The following is a 20527-nucleotide window of genomic DNA, read 5'->3' as shown; positions in this document are numbered from 1 at the left end:
AATCTTTTAACTTTAAAAAGAAATTCATCTATTTGTCAATTATTAAATTATGTTAATACTTTCAGTGTATCATGTTTATTTTCTTTATTTTCTTTAGGGCAAATACGACACCTTCTAGTTTGGATAAGAGACAATATGCTGAAAGAGAGACCAGAACTTTTTTTACAAGGAGAAACAGTGTAAGTTTCCAGTTTCCTAATGAACAGTTTTTACCTACAGTTGGATTTGTTTATATTAGGTTGACAAAGAAGGTTCTTGCAGAATTTTTAATTTTGATTTCAAATGACATATTTTCGAATAAGTTTTCATCATTATCATCAAGTGGCGTTCTGTCTGGTACAGGCATTGACGGCTATATCTCTCCATCTATCTATCTCTCTCTCTCTCTCTCTCTCTCAAGGCATTCATGAATTCATTGTTGCTCATGATTTCTGATGTTGCCCAGGTATTCACTATCAACTTGTGTTTCTTGCTGTCACCTCTGCTTCTTCTACCCATGATCTTTCCCATCAAACTAATCTGTTCTATTCCACTTTTTCTATAGACATGGCCTATGAATCTCATTTGTCTTTTTCGTACTGTTCTTATTAATAATTATCAAATATTTACATATTGTAGATGAAAATAATTCTGAAACTATTATCTATATGAAAATGGATGATGTATGCCGATTTATCTTATCAATTTTGAAATATTCTTTATCAACTTTGCTTGGTCGTAACTTTGCTTCCTGTGGTCGTAAAAATCAAAATCAAAGTCCAGTAGAGATGGACTTTTTTTTTTTTTTTTTTTTTTTTTTTTTTTACAAAGGCATCACCACATTATCAAGGCCCAGAGGCCACTCAAGGATAAGGGTTAAAGAGTGTACAGTAGAAATTGGTCAATATAGTAATCATTAGTAATGAAAATTTGGTAAATTTAATAACTTATATGGAACGGCTCATCAAGAACTTATTTACTTTAGACTTGAACACAACCATATTGTAGTCAGCCGGAAAGCAGGAAAACGGAAGACAATTCCACAGGCGTGCAGTTCTAAGAAAGAAGCTTTGTTCATGGAATCTACGTTTAGGTTTAGGCACAGATAAAGAGTGGGGGAAATTATTGATAGTGTTTACAGCTAGACGAGTGTTTCTTGTGAAAGTTTGGCGAGGGGGGACCATAGATTGAAGCTCAGTTGAACACTTTCCATGAAAATAACGATACATCAGAGACAAACTCGCAACATCTCTTCTGTGAGATAGAGGTTGCAAGGAGGAGAAAAGGACATCTCCTACGAGGCTACAAAGTCTATTTTGAACTCTATCAAGGCAGGACAAGTCCTTTCTAGCAGCTCCTGCCCAGATGTGGCAACAGTATTCCATCCTTGGACGTACCTGGCTCTTATATAGGTAGAGAATAGCATCAGCAGTGAGATATCTACTAGATCGATAGAAAGATCCCACCATTTTTCCAGCGGCCTTGGCAACAGATTTGATATACGTGTTCCATTTAAGATCAGGAGTAATGGTCAAGCCCAGAAGCTTGTCAAAACTTGAGGCCTCCTGAAGACGAGAGCCATTCATTTCAATTGATGACAAATGTGAATTAGAATGTTGATGATGTAAAGAGAGAAGCTTGGTTTTAGATGCATTAAAAGTAACCAGCCACTCCTTTCCCCATTGTACTACGTGCTCAAGATCAGAGGAGAGAGAATTGGAGAGAACTTGGTCGTTTACTGTCTTAGATGTGGTACCATAAATGGTAGTGTCATCAGCATAAATGTCTACAAATGATGTAAGGATATGATTTGGAAGATCATTAATGTAGATCAGGAAAAGAGTTGGGCCCAGGATGGATCCCTGAGGGACACCGGCATTAATACTGTGAGCTTCTGATTTTTGCCCCTCAACTACTACTCTTATGAACCTATCAGAAAGAAATGATTTAATAATTGAGAAGACTTTTCCAGCTATACCATAGCTAGAGATCTTATGAAGTAAACCTTTATGCCATACCCTATCAAAGGCTTTAGATATGTCAAGAGCAATTGCCCTAGAAAGATTGCCACCGTCGAGAGATTTGCTAATCCTATGCGATATAACTGTAAGGACATCTGCTGTAGATCTAGCAGAACGGAAACCATATTGAGTGTCACTAACAAGGTTATTTTTGTTGAGATGTTTGATTACTTCTGTATTTAACACAGATTCTAGCAACTTACTCATGACGCACAGGAGACTTATTGGCCTGTACTGAGAGGGGGATGAGCGATCACCTGAATTCTTAAATACAGGGCATACTGATGAGATTTTCCAGGGAGATGGGAAACTATTCTCCTTAAGACAACGTTTAAACAGTTTTGTAAGTATGGGCGCTAATTCAGGTTAAAGTTTTTTGAGTACTATAATTGGAATACCATCAGGGCCAGTTGCTTTACTCGAATCAAGGTTTTTGATTAGCTTGGCAACATCACATACAGATATACGTATATCACATAGCGTGTTTTCTGATACAGGAGGAAATATTGGGGGTTGGCGGTCTTGGTCGCAAAGGGTAGAATTAGCTGCAAAGTTCTTGACAAAGAGTTTGGCTTTGTCTGATGCTGACGAGATTACCTCAGGTCCATTGATAATAGTTGGGATGGAGCACATGCTTCTGTTCAGGATTCTGTTTGCTATTTGCCAAAACTGGTGGGAACCAAGCCGCTGCTCAGCTACTTTGGACTTAACAGATTGAGCATACAACTCTCTTGCGTTCCTTATTACTTTCTTACAATGGTTGCTGGCAGTCCTGAAAACGGCTTTAGTTTCCATACATCTATTACGTTTGAAGCAGTGGAAAAAGTGATTTCTGTGCGTAATGGCAGCAGCACATTCTGGAGAGAACCATGGCTGGCTGTTAGGTTTTTGCTGAAACTTTTTAGAGGGTATGAAATGGTCAATACCTACAATTAACCATTCAGTTAGGTCTAATACTATAGAGGACACATCCTTTTTAAACATGGACTTCTATGTTTATGTAGCCTGTAAAATTTCAGCCTGTAAAATTTCAGCCATATCCAATCAAATTTGACCCCGCGCATATGTATCCAAACGTAACGTATAAAATGTAAACATTGAAAAAACAGTTTCCCTTTTTGCTGTCGTCATTTTTTACCATTTTTTTCAGTTTTAACTTGGAGCATAAAAACATTGAACGCATAAAAGAAAAATAAATCAACATTATTGGACTGCTTATTCTATTCTCTTTCCATCAATGTAATTCTTTTAAAAATTGACCAACAAATAAAAAAGATATGACTTGTTGAAGCAGATTAGGTATTTAATATTGCCGATGTCCACGAAAATACAACCTATGCTTGTAATACTACTCTATTTGTGCCTAAATCTAAACACAAATTCCATGAACAAAACTTCTTTCCTGGAACTCTGTTCCGCTTGCCTGCTTTTCAGCTGACTACAACTTAGTTGTCTTCAATTTCAATGTAAACAAATTCTTGCTGAGCTGTTCTCTTAAATAATCAAATTCTACCCCATTTTCACCAACTATCACTACGCTGCTTGTTGTAAAAATAAAAAACAAATAAAAATAAAAAGTTTCTCTGAGTTCTGATTGCTTGCTGGTTTCTGAGTGAATATTCAATCATAAAATATTGCATCGTTCATTTTTTTCTGTTAACTCAAAAACAGTTGAAACGTTTATGCTCATATATGATAGAATGGAGACAAGAACATTCTAATTTAATTTTTATCTTTTTTTTATTCATATTTATTTATTTTTTTTTTTTTTTCTTAAGGTTGGTTGTTTTTGTTTTACGGCTTATCAACCCTTTTCAGATTATTTAATGCCGAATCCAGTGATTTTGAAGAAAAGTTTTTGATAGAATATATTTGTTTTTTTTCAAGTTGGTTTCTATTTAACCCATAGTTGGGAACCTAACAGATACTACCACTCCGGGTCAGAGTGGACCTGGGAGCAATGGCAATTAAGGGGTTGCTCCACATTCCCCAAAGCCTGCAAGCTGGAGCCTCACCATCGGATATAGTTTAAGGTCATATCCAGGACCATTTTACTAAAGGGTCATCACTTGAGGATAAGGGTTAGAGAGATCGTCAGTTGAGCGATGGTCGCTTCTACAAGAGAACTCGAAACAATTGGTAGAATGAGAAGGAGGTTGTTTAAGAGGAATTGAATTATCCAAGAGGATGGATCAACAAGTGTTTGTTTACATTTGACGTGTTGAGCTATGCTGTAGTCTGTGGGAAAGCATTGTCATGATATTCTATTCAACAGGCAGGACATACAGTGAAAGAAGTTTTGTTTTTTTCGGAGGGTTTTGTAAGGAGAGATAGAAAACATGTTCTCCACTGCCTAAAATGGCTAGAAGAGTTCTTGCCATTAGAGAGGCTGACAACTTGTGTGAAAAAGATGTAGAGGCAAAAATAAAGCATCCTCATCTAGAATATACAGTCAATATTTGTACTCTGCAGCATCTCCCCAGACATGACATAGGATGTATCTAACTTTTATACAGGTTGAGGATTGTGTCAGGGGTAAGGTACTTTCTGGAGTAGTAGAACGATCAAACCATTTTTCCAGCAACCATAGCAACACATTTGATGTAAGTTATTCATTTCAGGTCTGGGATAAAAGTTAGTTCTAGGTGTTTATCAAAAAAGGGGACTTTCTCAAGGAGAAATCCATTCATTTCAACCGGGAATAAGTGAGGGTCTGAACATTGGTGGTGGTAGCGTCGTTAAATTTAACAAACCAATTTCCATCCTCCCACTGCACCATTTGCTCCAAGTCAAGAGAGAATCAAAAATATCATAATCATCAATGCTTTTCAAAGTGCTGCCATAAATAGTTATGCTATCTGTATATACATCAACAAATGATTTGGAAGATTGTTTTTAAAGATCAGGAAGAGGATTGTTTGCAGCCAAAATGGATCCTTGAGGTACGCACATCAACATGTACTTCAGACTTTTGCCTATCAACAGTTACCTTTTATAGTCCTGTCAGAGAGAAAGGATTTGATGGTTGAGGACATTTCTAAATATTCCATAACTAAGAAGTTTGTGCAGAAAATCTATGTGCCAAACTCTACCAAAGGCTTTTAATATATCAAGAGTTATTGCCCCAGAAATGAAGCTCCCATCGATAGATTCACTGATCCTATGTGATATCACAATCAGCGCATATTCTTCATAACTACTTGGATCCATTTTGCTAATTAAAAAAGTTTTTTTTCCCTGGCAAGATTCTCAGAAAACACGGAAACATTAAAGGCTACTGTTTATCCAAACTCTATGTAAAGACCTTTACTTGTAAGTTCTGTAGTCCAACTTATTTTTAAATTATTTCCGATATCGCCCTTGACCAATCGATCAGTCTGCTACCTGTTTTATAAACCTGAACTCTGTGCTGTTGAGGTCTGTCACTCACACCTCCTAACCTTCTACATTTTCAAAAAAAAACATGTTCTTTCTAAATTAATATCTAACATATAAAGTCAATTTTCAAAGTCAAACCCAAATAGCATTTAAGCGGACAAATCAGACTTTGCTCCTGATTAGTCAATCTTCATTTGTTATTTTTGTACTATGTTATTGGCAATATGATTAAATTTTTTTATTTCTCATGTATATAACATATGTAAGCCTTTTTGCTCTTTTATTGAAACTGTATCATCAAATTTCTTAGTGATATTTTTGCTTTTTGTTTCTAGACGGCCTGGTATTTTAGTTCTCATTAACGATGCCGATTGGGAATTAATGGTAAGGAAATTTAGTTTCTGATTTTTTAGATGAGAATTATTTGAGTTATTCAAACTATTGTTCTCACCTTGAATGTAATTTCAGCCGATGCAACCGCTGATCTTCTACAAGTGCATCTTGTTGAACTTAGGAATCTGTATGGAATTTCCAATGCAAGAAAAGAGACTGAGATTTAATCCAGGAGCATGTTTTTCGCACAATGTTTCTGCCGATGTAACCTCTGTGCTTCTTAAGGTGTATCTTGTCAAATTTGGGAACCTGTAGAGAATTGCAAATGGGACTTTTTGTTTAATCCACAGGAGTATCATGTTCTTGTTCTGGCAGCCAACCTTAAGTAATTTGCAGTTGTATTTTTCGTATCATCTTGCATGAAAAGTATGAGGTAAAATTCAGTTGTAAATGATACCTTTCTGAAGGTTTAAAAGTTCAATCCTCAGTGCAGGCAATAAAAAGAATATAACTGGAAATTACTTAAGGCTGGCTGACAGAACAAGAGTATGCTATTCCTGTTGATTAAACAAAGAGTTCATTTAAAATTCCATACAAATTCCCATGTTTGACAGAAAGATTTCAGAGTTCAACAAGATACACCTTAAGAATGTTTATCTATCTATATATATATAAATATATATAAAAGTGAACGTGTCTGTGTGCGTACATTTCCCTATGCAATAACTCTGTCAATTTTAAGTCTACAGACTCGAAATTTGATATACAGAGTACTGAGATTTGGGAAAATCTTTTTAATCCGTTTTCAGCCAGAAATTTGGCTGTTTAGGGGTCAAAGTTCAACGATTTGACCTTTGAGAACTCTACCAAACTCCTCCAACAATTTGGGGTCTAAACACTTGAAATTTTAGATATAGGTTCCTTGAACATGGATCTAACTTAATAACTTGATTTGAGCCCCAAACAATAAATGTTAACGGGTCATAATAGGGGTCAAAATTAAAAAAAAATTGACCGTTTTTGTTTTTTTGTTTTTGCTCAGCATACACCTCCAAACACCCGGGCAACGCGAGGCTGAAATGCTAGTATATCTATAAAAGTGAAAGTGTGTGTGTGTGTTTGTCTGTGTACATTTCCCTACGCAATAACTCTTCAGGCTACAGACTCGAAATTTGATATACAGAGTACTGAGATTTGGGAAAATCTTTGTAATCCGTTTTCGGCCAGAATTTGGCTGTTAAAGGGTCAAAGTTCAACGATTTGACCTTTGAGATCCCTACCAAACTCCTTTTAGATATAGGTTCCTTGGACATGGATCTAACTTAATAACTTGATTTGAACCCAAAACATTGAATATTAAGGGGTCATAATAGGGGTCAAAGTTAAAAAAATTGACCGCTTTTTTTTTTTTTTTTGCTCAACATACACCTCCAAACACCCGGGCAACGCTGGGCTGAAATGCTAAACCTTGTATGAAAACCATTAAAGGTGAGAATGGTAGTCCGAATAATCCTAATAATACAATGAACTTTAGATTAATAATTCTTTGTTTTGTTTTTGTTTGTTTTTTTCTTTTCTTTTTTTTTTTGTCTTTTTTTTTCCGGGGTGGGGGTTGTTTTACAATAAGTCTGTGGTCCTATAACACCTGAATGAATTCTTTCACTGCATTTTTTATTTTTTTACATTTCATTTTTAAATATTTATTCACCTCAAACAAGACACATTGCAACTGAAACATAAAGACGTACTATGAATTAGGAGCCATATCTACGGGAGCATCCTAATTGGAAAGTTGTGCAGTGAGATATTTGTTCACTTACATTTAAATTACAGTCAGAGAAATGGAGAACAGTGAGGGAAACCCAAAGGTTAGCAGTTTAAGAAAAGAGACTGAGATATCAACAGTTATTGAGTGGGATTTTGCTGATTGTTGAGTCGGTTAGGGGTGTTTACGTCAAGTGAGGGAAGCAGTGCAGCAAGTTTTTTTGGAGCACATTCCATTAAAGTACTTGTAAAACAAACACAGAAATACAACATTGAGCCGATGTAACATGGACTGAAACTTGGTAGATTGTGTAGGAGCTATTTTGTGTAGATGTTCCAGTTTCTTCTGTAACAAACCGTATGTACCTCATTGCAGCTGTCAGGTAAAGGATAACAGCTCCTTCCGTTGAATCATGATGTTGAATTTCTATGGTTCGGTTCATTTCTCCAATCTGATGACTTATGTATAACATTTCCAGCCAATAAATGCTAATGGTGCAACATTGTCAAATTTGCACTTCAATTTGTCCAACTTGCAATTTTTCACATATTTCTGGTACAATTGGTTGCAAAAAAAAAAAAAGTATATATTTCTAAATATTTTATTTTAGACATTCTATTATTTGTTCTCATGAGTTAAAATGGGAATTGAAATGTCTTGCATCAAAAAAAAAATATGCTGATATTTATACTTATTCAAATAATGGGTTATAGTTACAATTTGAGTGCAGAATCAAAAAGAGCGTATATAATTTTACATAAGATGTTAAATTGCTCCCAAACTAGAGAAACAGTGAAGAAATTATTGTTGCAAATTAGTCAATGATTAATTTTTGCATATAATTATGTCAATTTTGAACCCTGAATTTCAGAGCTTTAAATTCTCATAACGTTTGGAATATATTTGCACAATTCAAGAAGTTTTAAACTCCATTTAGTTTATAACAAATGTGATTAAATAGCAATAACCTCGAATCATAAATAATCAACTGGGAATGCTAATCTGTATGTTTTCATGTATTTTTTTTTTTTTTTTTAATTCTGATTTTTTATTTTTGTCTTTCCAGGGAGAACTAGACTATGAAATCGAACCAAACGATCACATTGTTTTTATATCAACTTTGCATGGCGGATAAATAAATAAATTTAAATTCAATTTTCAATTATCTTACCGTTTTCTTTTTAAATATATACATGTACTGGGATGATTGCCCCCACCCATTCTACAGTCAAGATCACTGGAAAATATTAGCTAGAAAGTAAATGACAATATGAAAGCAATGGACCCACTATCGTACACAAACAAAGCGACACCATGAACAGTTAACCATTAATAACCAGGAGGAAAATTCAGGATAGAAAATTTGAAAGTTCCAATTGAAGTAAGATGAGAGTAACTGAGAAAAAAAAAATAATGTATCAAATTTCCAATAGATATATTTGGGAAGAAACTACTTGTTCTAAAAGATGTTTGAGGATAATGCCGAGAGATTAGTTTGAGGAGATTATCAGATGCATCAGCAGTGAATATTTTTGACAGCAGATGAGTACAAGTGGACAACAGTGAATGATATTGTCAAGCAGATAGATGAGAGACTTCAGGGTCGGTCTTAGCTGATGTCCTGGACTTGAAATCTGGAAATGAGGAAATTAAGCTCAGTATTAGTATATTTAAAAAAAAAAAAAAAAAAAAAAGAGCTCCTTTAATCTTTGACAGACTATGGATACCCACGAAGGGATGCCTGTGCGTGAAATTTTTGTGGAAGGAGGTGCGCAATCTCTAACCACACCTCTTCTGAGTCGACATTGTTAAGTACCAATGGCAAGTGAAGTGTTTGAACAGGATGACTGGAAACAAATGCCGAGATAAACGGAGAGCACATACAGCGCCTAAAATTCTGAAATGGTCACCCATTAGTATATACAGAAGCGGCATTAACCCTATGTGAGTTGAACTGGCTTTCTCCAAAGGAGGAAATTTCATGAGAATATCATATTTACAAGCAGTTCCTAGTTGTATGTATCAGACACTAATGACAGGACCCCCTCCCACACACACATGTTCAACAAGTCTTATGTCTCATGTATATATCTGTATTTCTAGATTTTATTATGCACACAAATCATGCAGATTATGTTGTGCTACTTTAGAATCAGCACAAGAAGAAAAAAGATTGTGTTTTTGCTTCAGCTAGCCATACAAAAAATAATGAAAAAAGATTTAGTTTATTTTAATATTGCTGCCGACTCTATCTTGAGGCATCTGTGATGACCAATATGTATTATGGGCCTATTGTGCTACACAAACAAAGCGACACTATGAAGAGTTAGCCATTAATAGCTTGAGAAAGAGTCAAGATATAGAATTAGGAAGGAGCAATTTAGTTGTAGCTGAAGTAACTAAAAAGACCAGTTTAGATATATTTGAGGGACACGTGTGATAATGTTGTTTTTTGTTTTTTTAATACATTGACTGTTTGCTATAAATTATAAGGATAGGTTTTGTTTTTTTGTTTTACGGCATATCAACCCTTTTTAGGTTATTTAATGCCGAATCCAGTGATCTTGAAGAAAAAGTTTAATAGAATATTTGTTGTTTTCAAGTCGGTTTCTATTTAACCCATAGTTGGGAGCCTAACAAGTACTGCGACTCCAGGTCAGAGTGAACCTGGGAGCAATGGCAATTAAGGGGTGGCTCCACACTCCCCAAAGCCCACAGGCTGGGGCCTCACCATCGGATATAGTTTAAGGTCATATCCAGGCCCAAATTATAAGGATAGAGGCCATTATGAAAACAAAGGGTCATCAAATATTTTGTTTGGCCAAAGAATAACGGACTAATTAAAATGACTCAAACAATTCTTATTCCACAAAGGGAATGTTGTTGATACAAAATGTGGCAGAATTATTGACAGATCTATTGGTAAAATGTGACTCCAGCAAATAAGCAGAAGTCTCGAGTCTGAAGTCATTTCTCGAGAAGGGTATTATAGTGTCTGTTCCTGACAGCTTTTGAAATGAGTTGATGTAAAAAGCAATTGCTTGTCCCAGCCCAATGTGTGTGGGGAGTAATGAACTTTGCCTATCTCTGTATCTATATATATATATATATATATATATAGTAATTTATAAAATATATATGGCGATTAAGCTACACTGAATATTCTGCGTTTCATCCAACTATAGGATTCGTCAGGCTTAAATTACTAACTAGCTCTACCTACGTATTGAGCACTTTTGAAGTAAATACTTAAAGTTTACGCATAAATCTATACTCTCGTATATTAAATTTATGTGAATAAATGAAGTAGTTATATATATATATATATATATATCCATCCTAGCAGGGAGACTCAACATTGCTTGGAATCGAATGATGATCAATGAATGTTTAACACTCCCGTAATGTTATTGTCATTGAAATCAGTGAAATCACCCTTTTTTCAATCAAATCGATTACCTATTCTAGTTATGAGTCCATCATAGTGCACCAGAAGGAAGCTCACATGCCTCTTGCAGTGACTTAGTTCACAATGCATTGCAGTATGGAGAATCCATGATTTTACCAAATTTTTATAATGGCTTGAATTTAAGTTTAACACGAAAGTAAAGTATCATGCTTCAATTGTGCTTTAAACAGAAACATTCATTTTAAACGCACCCTTATCATAGCAAAAAAAAATCTACTGTTGATTTTATATATCAGTTCTTTCGGTTTGTGTGGTAATAAAAGTTCTCAAATGCACTTGTGATGTTAGACTGTGTAAGGTGTTAACTTTGGTCAAAATCGCCTGGTTCTTCTTTGATCGGATTATTTCGATTATCGATTATCATCAAAGGCATTCCAATGCAAAACCTATCTTAAGAACACTGTCAGGCACATAAGTATCTTTGTGTGAAATTTCATAAAAATCGGCCCAGTCATTTTGGAGTCCATAGGGAACGAACTCACAGACACACACAAAGTTCTTTTTATATAATAGTAGGATAGATAGATAAAACATCTTAGTCAATAAGTATACATATATATATATATATATATATATATGTGTGTGTGTGTGTGTGTGTCTATTTACTTGCCTCCCCATGAGGACAGAGTTAGATACTGGATTGGTTTATAATATATGAAAACTCTGGCTCTTAAAAATGAGAATTCTGGAATGGAACAAAAATAAAAATCGCTTCAGTCTAGAATTTCTCTTTCATGAATCAAGGACAGGAAAGTGAAGTTTAGTATCCGAACAGATACTACACTTTTAGCCTAGCTAAATGGCCAGTATTTTTATATAGGCTGCGCTTTCTCCGATTTCTGTAATTGTTTTGTTAGTGTGTTGCTCGTGCAAATATATCCTCCATCTGAAAGACCTCTTGTGAATTAACCTAAGACTGCGATGGAAATGATATGGGTTAAGCTGAAAGTGTGTGTAATAATGAATACACACGTTAAGAGAGGAGTCAGTATATAACAGTTTATATAACAATTTAATAATATCAAAGCTTTGATGTTATTAATTTTTTATTATCAAACAATAAACTACATAGAACGTCTTTTTCTTCACCTCTTCTTAATGAAGTATTATAATAAGAACAGGAGAGGGAGAGAGAAATCTGTCTTTGATGTTTGCTGGGTTCTCCTTACTGGCTGACCGTGATTACCAAAGGAGCTAAAAAAGTCCCTTAGGGGAGAGATGGAGTCAATGCCCCCTGCTAACTGATTGGTCAATGTGGGATCAAATCACTTGACATGTACATTGGTTTGTGAAAGAAAATAGATATTAATTTTATTGGTAACTGCTACATCATTCTCTGTTTAGACGGAAAGCTGACAGAGAAGAAAGTAGCAGTTATAAAAAAACAAAAATGCCAATTCAGTTTACAGACAAATTCTTGCTGAAGAAAAAATGTTCTTGTTTGTAAAATATTTAGGAGGAAAAATTATTTATTTTGGGGGAAAAATATTTCTTTTCGGTGAAAAATATATTTTGTGGGGTGGGGGAACAAGCAGAAATTGTGCAAGAGTACCAAGACTCAAAAAAGCTCATTCTATATGTATATAGTCTTACATAGAGTTTTAAGCTAATGTACTTGTTGACCACTACGTGTGGTGGTGACAATTCATAATTTTCATTTCAGGTGCATGTTGATGTAATGTAAGGGAAATATGTGACTCTTGCATTTTAGTGTCGATAGAAACAGTCTCTTTTTTGCCACTAAGGTAAAAAGTTTGACAGCATATGAAAGCAAGCGATAAGGACCCGTATAAGCGAAATCTATTCAGTTTTCTTCTTCCTATTTATAAATGTAATGGAGCCTTCATTAATGGAAATTACCGTTATCCATAGAGTCAACCCCGTATGGTTAGAAAGTGGAAAAGTTCTAATGTTCTGGACTCCACAATGTGAAAATGTGATAAAATTACTGTACGTACCACATAAAAGTTCTTTACTCAATGAGTTGAGATGTTGTCATTCCGGGGAATTCCTTGCCAAATGGGTTGATGCGTCGTTATTCTTGGTGTGATGACAGAAAGAAAGATAAACAAAACAGAAGCAACGCTTGCTGTTAGAGTGAATAAGGCAAAATAATGCCGCAAGCCATTCCTTTGATCTGTCAGACACATTTTAACCAATGCCATAGTTCAGGTCAGTGAAACAATCAGCAATAGATAAAAAAGGCAGAAAAACGGTCAATAAAAATACAACATTCGAACTTCCCGTTCTTGTTAGAACACCAAAAAAATTGATTGTTCACTTTTCTGACTTCTATTCTATCTACAAGCTGGTTTTCAGTTCTCTTCATCAACAACTGAAAAATAATGCGCATGCAATGGATACACAAGAAAAAAAATTCAAGTGTTGGGTTATAAATAGTCTATAAAACGTCTTTGATTCTTTGTTCAAATGAAAGCAAAAGATGTTTTGTGATTACAGCTATTACTACATGCAAAGTCTATTGTTAAAACAAAGATAATCCACAGTTCACCTCGTCGAGACAAGAGGAACAACTCTTGACTCATCTCCCGGAATAGTTTCTCTTGAGTCAGTTTTTTCTCTTTCTCCCCCCCCCCCAAACATTTCTTTAAAAAATACAATTTTGCTTGATTCAATTACTTATGCTCAAAAGTTTGATTCTTATCCTTATCAGTCCAAAAGAAGGAAGGAGAATAAAAAAAAAAGAAAAAATTTATATTTTCTCTTGGCTTCAGTCTACATCCTTCATCCACCACATCTTCTCTGGACGTTAGCTGTGACCTACTAGTGGTCTTCTTTGTTGGTTCAGTTGTTCAGTCGGAGTCATTTACTTTTCACTTAAGACATAGCTTCCAGATTCTCGCTTCCACACCCATGAGTCCTGAATATGACCTTAAACTATATCCAGTGGTGAGACCCCAGCTTGCGGGCTTTGGGGAGTGTGGAGCCACCCTTTAATTGCCATTGCTCCCAGGTCCACTCTGACCCGGAATGGTAGTACCTGTTAGGGTCCTAACTATGAGTTAAATAGAAAACAACAAATATATTCTATTAAAAAAATTTTCTTCAAAATCTTTGGATTTGGCATTAAATAACCTGAAAAGGGTTGATATGCCGTAAAACAAAAACAACCAATCCACACCCATGTTAACGCCACAAGCCTCATTGCATGTATATTCCATAATATCTTATGTGACCGCTTGCTTATCAATACCGGCAAGCAATCTACTGGCAGTTTAAAGACTTTAAATTCCCTATCACCTGATTCATGGACCTTCATTCATAAAATCCCTGCTTATAATCGAAGTATAACTGCTTACTAAGACAATCCTAGAGCCAAATATTCAAATGGCACAACACAACTAATTTTCCTCAACATCAGTACCGTCGGTTTCACTCCTCCCAAGGAATTAAATTAAATTGAATAACTCTCGGCTTTTTACAACTTTGGATTAATCTTTCTTTCTTAGTTTGATTTCTATCCTCCCCCAGTAGCATCATTAAGGAAGAACTGTATCACACCAACAACTCCATGCACGCATAGGGGCCAGCCCAGCTCGTAGACATTACATGTACATTAATCCTTATTCCGACTTCCTGTCTAACTTCAACCGCTTATTGGCAGTTGCCCACTTAACCTCTGGGGTTCCATCCAAGCGTCAACATTACACTGTTATGTAACGAAGCAGAAAGAAGAGACAGGAGATCTGCACAATGTGAGATGAAGCCTCTCTAGTAAGCAGACCGAGAAAGTGCCTTAGTGAAGTGAAGTGAATAATTGAAGATTTTGTAGAGCCTTCATCTTTTCAGGTAAAGGAGATACACCTACAAGGTTGATAATGTGGCCCAAGAAAACTAATGATGAAACACCAAAAACATATTTACTTGCTAAAACCATTCGAACAGTAGGCGGAGGTGAGTAATATGTTCCTCAGGTGAAGCACTTGCCACAAAAATATCAAGTATATAGTTATAGACAAAGTTCAAATTACACACTACTTTATCCATGAAGCACTGGAAGGTACTAGCCGCGTTTCACAAACCAAAAGATATAGTGAAAAATTCAAATAGTCGAAATGGAACTGTTACCATTGTTTTAGGTATATTGGCCGGATTAACTAGGATCTGATGGTAAGCTTTAACAAATCTATCCTGGAGAAGGTCTTACAAGAATGCAGAGAGGCAGCAAAGTCTTCTATATGTGAGATTAGTTAATGGTCAAGTACCGTCATGATATTCAGTCATCAATTGTCCCAAGTCGGACACCAATCTCTAGAACACTTTCACTTTGGACCATATGCAAGGGGGAAGTCCATGGACTGGACAAGAGACTGCAGCATATGATTGACCTTTGCTTTCGTTGCCTTTAGTTATATGCAGGGTGGTGACATCTGTGGTCCCAATGTGATGAGTTGTTGAGTGAGTTGGTTTGCTCGCAATGAAATTCAAGTTTGTTAACTTCAGTTGGGAGTGTAGTAAGGTTTAGTATGGGTCGATGACGACAATGAAAAATATCGGGCTGATAGATGAGGCGTGTGATTTCAAATCCAGGATGGAAAGCTCCCTATAAGCATCTATCAACCGACGTTTACACATATCCACTAAGCAATTAAAGTGGTGCTGGAAGTTCACACCTAGAATGGTGGAGGGTAAAGCAGCTATGGTAAAGTCCATGTAAAGCAGCTATGGTAAAGTCCATGTAAATCAGCTATGGTAAAGTCCATGTAAAACAGCTATGGTAAAGTCCATGTAAATCAGCTATGGTAAAGTCCATGTAAAGCAGCTATGGTAAAGTCCATGTAAAGCAGCTATGGTAAAGTCCATGTAAATCAGCTATGGTAAAGTCCATGTAAATCAGCTATGGTAAAGTCCATGTAAATCAGCTATGGTAAAGTCCATGTAAATCAGCTATGGTAAAGGCCATGTAAATCAGCTATGGTAAAGTCCATGTAAAGCAGCTATGGTAAAGTCCATGTAAAGCAGCTATGGTAAAGTCCATGTAAATCAGCTATGGTAAAGTCCATGTAAAGCAGCTATGGTAAAGTCCATGTAAAGCAGCTATGGTAAAGTCCATGTAAAGCAGCTATGGTAAAGTCCATGTAAAGCAGCTATGGTAAAGGCCATGTAAAACAGCTATGGTAAAGCTCATGTAATGTCTAAGCAATTTTAAGAGAACAATGGATTTAACTATACGTGCGAAAAGAGAAGTGATTTGCTCGTTGCAGTGTAATGAGCGACACTTTGTTCGGCTTTCAGTGAGGATTTTAGTGGCCAAATAGTGCAAGTTACTCCTGTGTCTACCAAACAATGTGCTTAGGATCGTGAATCTGTAATAAAATAAATATAATTGTTCCATAAATCCTGTGAAGACTTTGTTTTTTAGGGGTTTTGACACAGAGAGTCAAAGTGTTTCTCATAATTTCTTTAATTGACTTGTTGATAAAGAAAAACTGTTGGTTACTGTCTCTTGAATAGTTTGGTGGCATCTTGTTGTCTATTAGAAAAGTAGCTTAAAATTTTTTTTTTTAACTATTAATCACTTATTTATTAAAATCAAAAACAGCATAAGATACCAAAATAATCTTTTGAAAATCCTATAAAAATATAAATTGTCAGACGTATATCCATCGTTTGATGTTATGTGCGGCCATGAATCGTTCTTGTTCGTCTCCATTTGACTTGGGATAAATTAAAGTGATCCGTGAAGGTTGCATTTCAAAGTATTTTCTCACTGTTGAACCGAGCGTGTATTGGGAGGGATTGTCTTGTGAAAGAATACCCTGGTGGCAGATAACAGCTTCAAATTTAAGTATGATTTCTTTTGCAGAAGTAAAACGACAAACTCTACTTTGAAGCAGCGAATCTGTTCATCAATGATCACAAAACAAATAATCACCTAAGAGGAAACACTCCACTCAGTATCGGATCCATTACTATGGATTTCGACAATTTTTTTTAATATATGTATAACTATGCATGTGCGTCTTTTGACAATCGCCAATCCTCTCACTTATGTGCCATGGTTTTCTTCTCCTCCATTTTCTATTCTGGCCATGCTGTCTTAGAGATTACCGAGAGTATGGGTACTGGTTTACAAGTATAAAAAAAACAAAAACTACATAAAACAAAACATATTGATCAATTATACTCTTGGTATGTGAGTGTGTGTGTGAGTGATACTATAATTGGAAATGATCCTTCAAATGCGAAAGTCCACATATGGGTTGAGTTCCAGTGTATCAACTGAGACCCAATTGTGAAATTTGGATGTCACGGCCATCACTATCGTTCAGTTGAAGTCAGCTCGTTTTAGGTCGACTAAAACTCCGCCCAATCTGCTCCAAAGTGAAAACTGTTTTCAACTGCCGCGAACTGAAAACTGTTCTAAAACTAACTCTGAATATACTGCTCAGAAATCCTATTGGAAAAAGAAGCATTGAGCATCAGTTTTGCAGTAACAAGACTTCACTATTTAACATAAACCTTTATTAACAATCTATGGTTCCAATAAGGGTTTATATACACATACCATTTACATATTACAGAGATGGAGAACCATCCTCTTAAATTATAATTGCAAGATGGAATATCTGTGGTTGGACTACCTAGATTGATGCCGAAATTTGTTTGACTTTTGGAGGACACGATAATTGCCTCTATGAACAGAGGTCGAGGTGAAAAACACGTTGTGTACTGTCATAAGAGAATTTTCACTGACACAGAGAGAAATAAAGACAAAGGCGATGAATGATGATTTTTATTTTTATTTTTTTTTTTTCAAATCTATTGAAACAGAACATAATTGAAAACGGACAAAAGATCCAGAAGTATATTCCCTCTTCAACGATCTAGTAACGTGTAAAGATCAGGTAGTAGTCATTTTTACGGCATTGCAAAAACGAATTCAAGGTGAGTTTCATATTGGGCATATCACAAATCAAGAGTCATATTCGAAGTTATTTAGGTAAGTTTTTATGCGAGAATGCACAGAGAGGAGAGGAGAGAGGTTTGGTGGTCTGAGCTCCTTTGCTGGCTGCTGACTAGTTACTGATAGGAGTAAGTTCTTTAAGAGCCATATAGAATTAATTCGCTATAGTAGCTGACTGGTCAGTGTGTGGCCGCATTACTCAGCAAGGGGGCATTAATCCACAAGAGAAAATAGTTTGTTATGGTGACCGCTACTGGACCAACATAGACTGAGATATTAAGAATACCATTTCATCATGCAAAATGTGTGCAATTGTGTATTAGCAGCAAAAATATAAAGCCTGACCTAAAACAGACTGACAATGATTGAAAATCAATATTAACTTGCTGGGCCATTCAACGGGTTCTATTATCTGTTTGTAGTCACTAAATGGCCAGAGATTAGTGTAAAAATCTACCGACATAAACAACAATTGGGTTTCTGCATGAATTATTCACACATTTTGGAGTTGTAAGTATATGTTGAAGGTACTCAATTCACGTCCAGTGTATTCAAAATATTTTGTCAGTTGTTTTTAGTGGAACATCTCAATCGTGTCATATCATGCGAGATGGTAAAGCAGAACAATTTATTAATACTTTTTAAAAGACTGTTAAAACTGGGAAAGGTACTCTTATGGAGAAACCCATACAGGATTTTCTACAGATTATAGAATATACAGCATAATAACGTTGACACGCCGGTTCCTATTAGATCACTGAAGTTAAGCAACGTTGAGCCTGGTTAGTACTAAAATGGGTGACCATTTGGGAATTCCAGGTGCTGTATAGCTTCTCTGCTTATCTCGGCATTATTTCCAGTCGTCTAACCCTTCTCCAGTGCTGATTCAGGTATGGCTAGAGATTGCACAACTCTTGTCGCATAATTAAAAATGCAGTTACCCTTACAGGGGGTATCCATTATCTTTTGAGACTGAGTGGAGGTTACCACTTCCACCTCCATTTGCACTAAATGATAATGTTCCATTCTGCGAGACGCCAGCAAATGCTTTGCTTGCAAAAAAAAGATTTTCGGCAGATTTTTATCAACTCATAAAAAAAAAACAAAAAAACAACAAACATAAATGACAAAAAGAGGACGTTATCAAATTGGAGGAAAACGTTTATTTCCGAATCTTTAAGAACGATAAATCATTTTGAGGTATCGGAATCGTGAGTAAAAGAATTGGGAATATGATCTAGATGGTTCAAGGACCCAGATATACCCACAAGAGACACAAGAGACATTTAAGCGAAATCAGAAAAGATATTCTGATATTGCATAAATATTACAGAAGAAGAATTGATGGACGTCGTGTTGACATTATCAATCTCGCAAGTAGTTTCTCAAAGGTGAATATCTAAAAGGAAAAAAGAAAATACCGACTTTGTGGAAATCAACGCCAACTGAAAAAAGTATTGAAATCTTAAAGGGGGGGGAGGATAATGATTTAAGGAGATCTGCCTATTTTAAGAAAAAATGGGCTTACTCAGACACAATCAATATAGTTACGACTAAACATTGTGGTAGCTATTAGTGGCAGTTATAGCTGCAGAATCATGATGCATACTTCTGTAACATACTTTTGTTAATATGATTTTGTTAATTATACCATCATGTTTGTTTTTATTACCAGCCATACAAGAGCACAAGAAGAAGTAAAGTAGGTTAAAAACAAATTTTTAAGTTAAAAATTAGAAAGAACTGGAAATGATTGAATTCGGAGTGGTGAGTGTGTTTGAGTCAAACACTATGCCCACAGGTATTGGAGACAGTTTGGAAATAAACTGCAGAATGTAGTCAAAATGGTCGAATACTTTTGAAAGTTACGATGCACAAAAAAGCAAAAAAAATGAAATCACCAGACATGCCCACCTTATTTTTTTCATTTCAAAGAACATGTTATATTTCAATTGACTTTTTAATAATTGATAGAGTGATTGTCATTCAAAAACCTGCCACATATTTTCTTTAGTTTTTCAAGTCTGGTTAGCAAATCTAGAATAAAAGTTGAACAATGGAGATTCAATGTATTCACTTATTTACAATAATGATTGTATTCAAACAATAAGGCACGTATTTAATAAAAGGGGCATATGGTCTCGACATATTGAATAAAGTTGAATAATAATTTATATGTATTTATTTATTTATTTATTTACTTATTTATATTTATTTATTTATTTATATGCATTTATTTATTTATTCACATTCACCCCTTACAAGGCATATTGCTACTAAAAATTAACAAGATGTTGGTTTACAATACTTTTAAATTTCTGCATATCAGCACAGCCAGGGAAACGGGTAGCAGGAAGGAAATTCCAAAGTCTGGCTGTTCCAGGGAAGAAACTATTAGAGTAGAAAGCTTTCTGGTATTTAGGAACCTCAACAGTGAAGGGGTGAGATTTTGTTGCTGAGCGAGTTTGTCAGGAAGATCTATGCCAAGGGGGCACAAGTGTAATGAGTTCATCAGAGCACATTCAATCAAAATATTTGTAAAACAGGAACAGAGATGCAAGATTGCAGCGATGGGACAGGGGTTGGGGCTTAGTTGACAAAGAGGGACCTATTAAATTGAAAACTCTTTTTTGGACTCTGCCCAAGAAGGAGAG

The 20527-nt window shown here is 35.6% G+C and overlaps 1 protein-coding gene and 1 pseudogene across 1 annotated transcript in view; both read left to right on the top strand.

The window, feature by feature from the left end:
* The window catches only part of LOC145303487 (ubiquitin-related modifier 1-like), a 79275-nt gene extending 70637 nt beyond the window's left edge, over positions 1–8638 (top strand). The window contains exons 3-5 of the mRNA XM_080144906.1: positions 98–179; positions 5714–5762; positions 8543–8638. Of these exons, the coding sequence (XP_080001032.1) occupies positions 98–179; positions 5714–5762; positions 8543–8611 (200 nt within the window). The 3' untranslated portion in view covers positions 8612–8638. The remainder of the gene's footprint in view (positions 1–97; positions 180–5713; positions 5763–8542) is intronic.
* Positions 8639–18586: 9948 nt separating this feature from the next.
* On the top strand, positions 18587–18704 carry LOC145240631 (5S ribosomal RNA; annotated as a pseudogene).
* Positions 18705–20527: the final 1823 nt, after the last annotated feature.

The sequence above is a fragment of the Euprymna scolopes genome, chromosome 19 (genome assembly GCF_053919585.1).
Source record: "Euprymna scolopes isolate OS-2025 chromosome 19, ASM5391958v1, whole genome shotgun sequence".
NCBI classification, from domain to species: domain Eukaryota; kingdom Metazoa; phylum Mollusca; class Cephalopoda; order Sepiida; family Sepiolidae; genus Euprymna; species Euprymna scolopes.
This window is presented reverse-complemented; position numbering and strand designations above follow the sequence as displayed.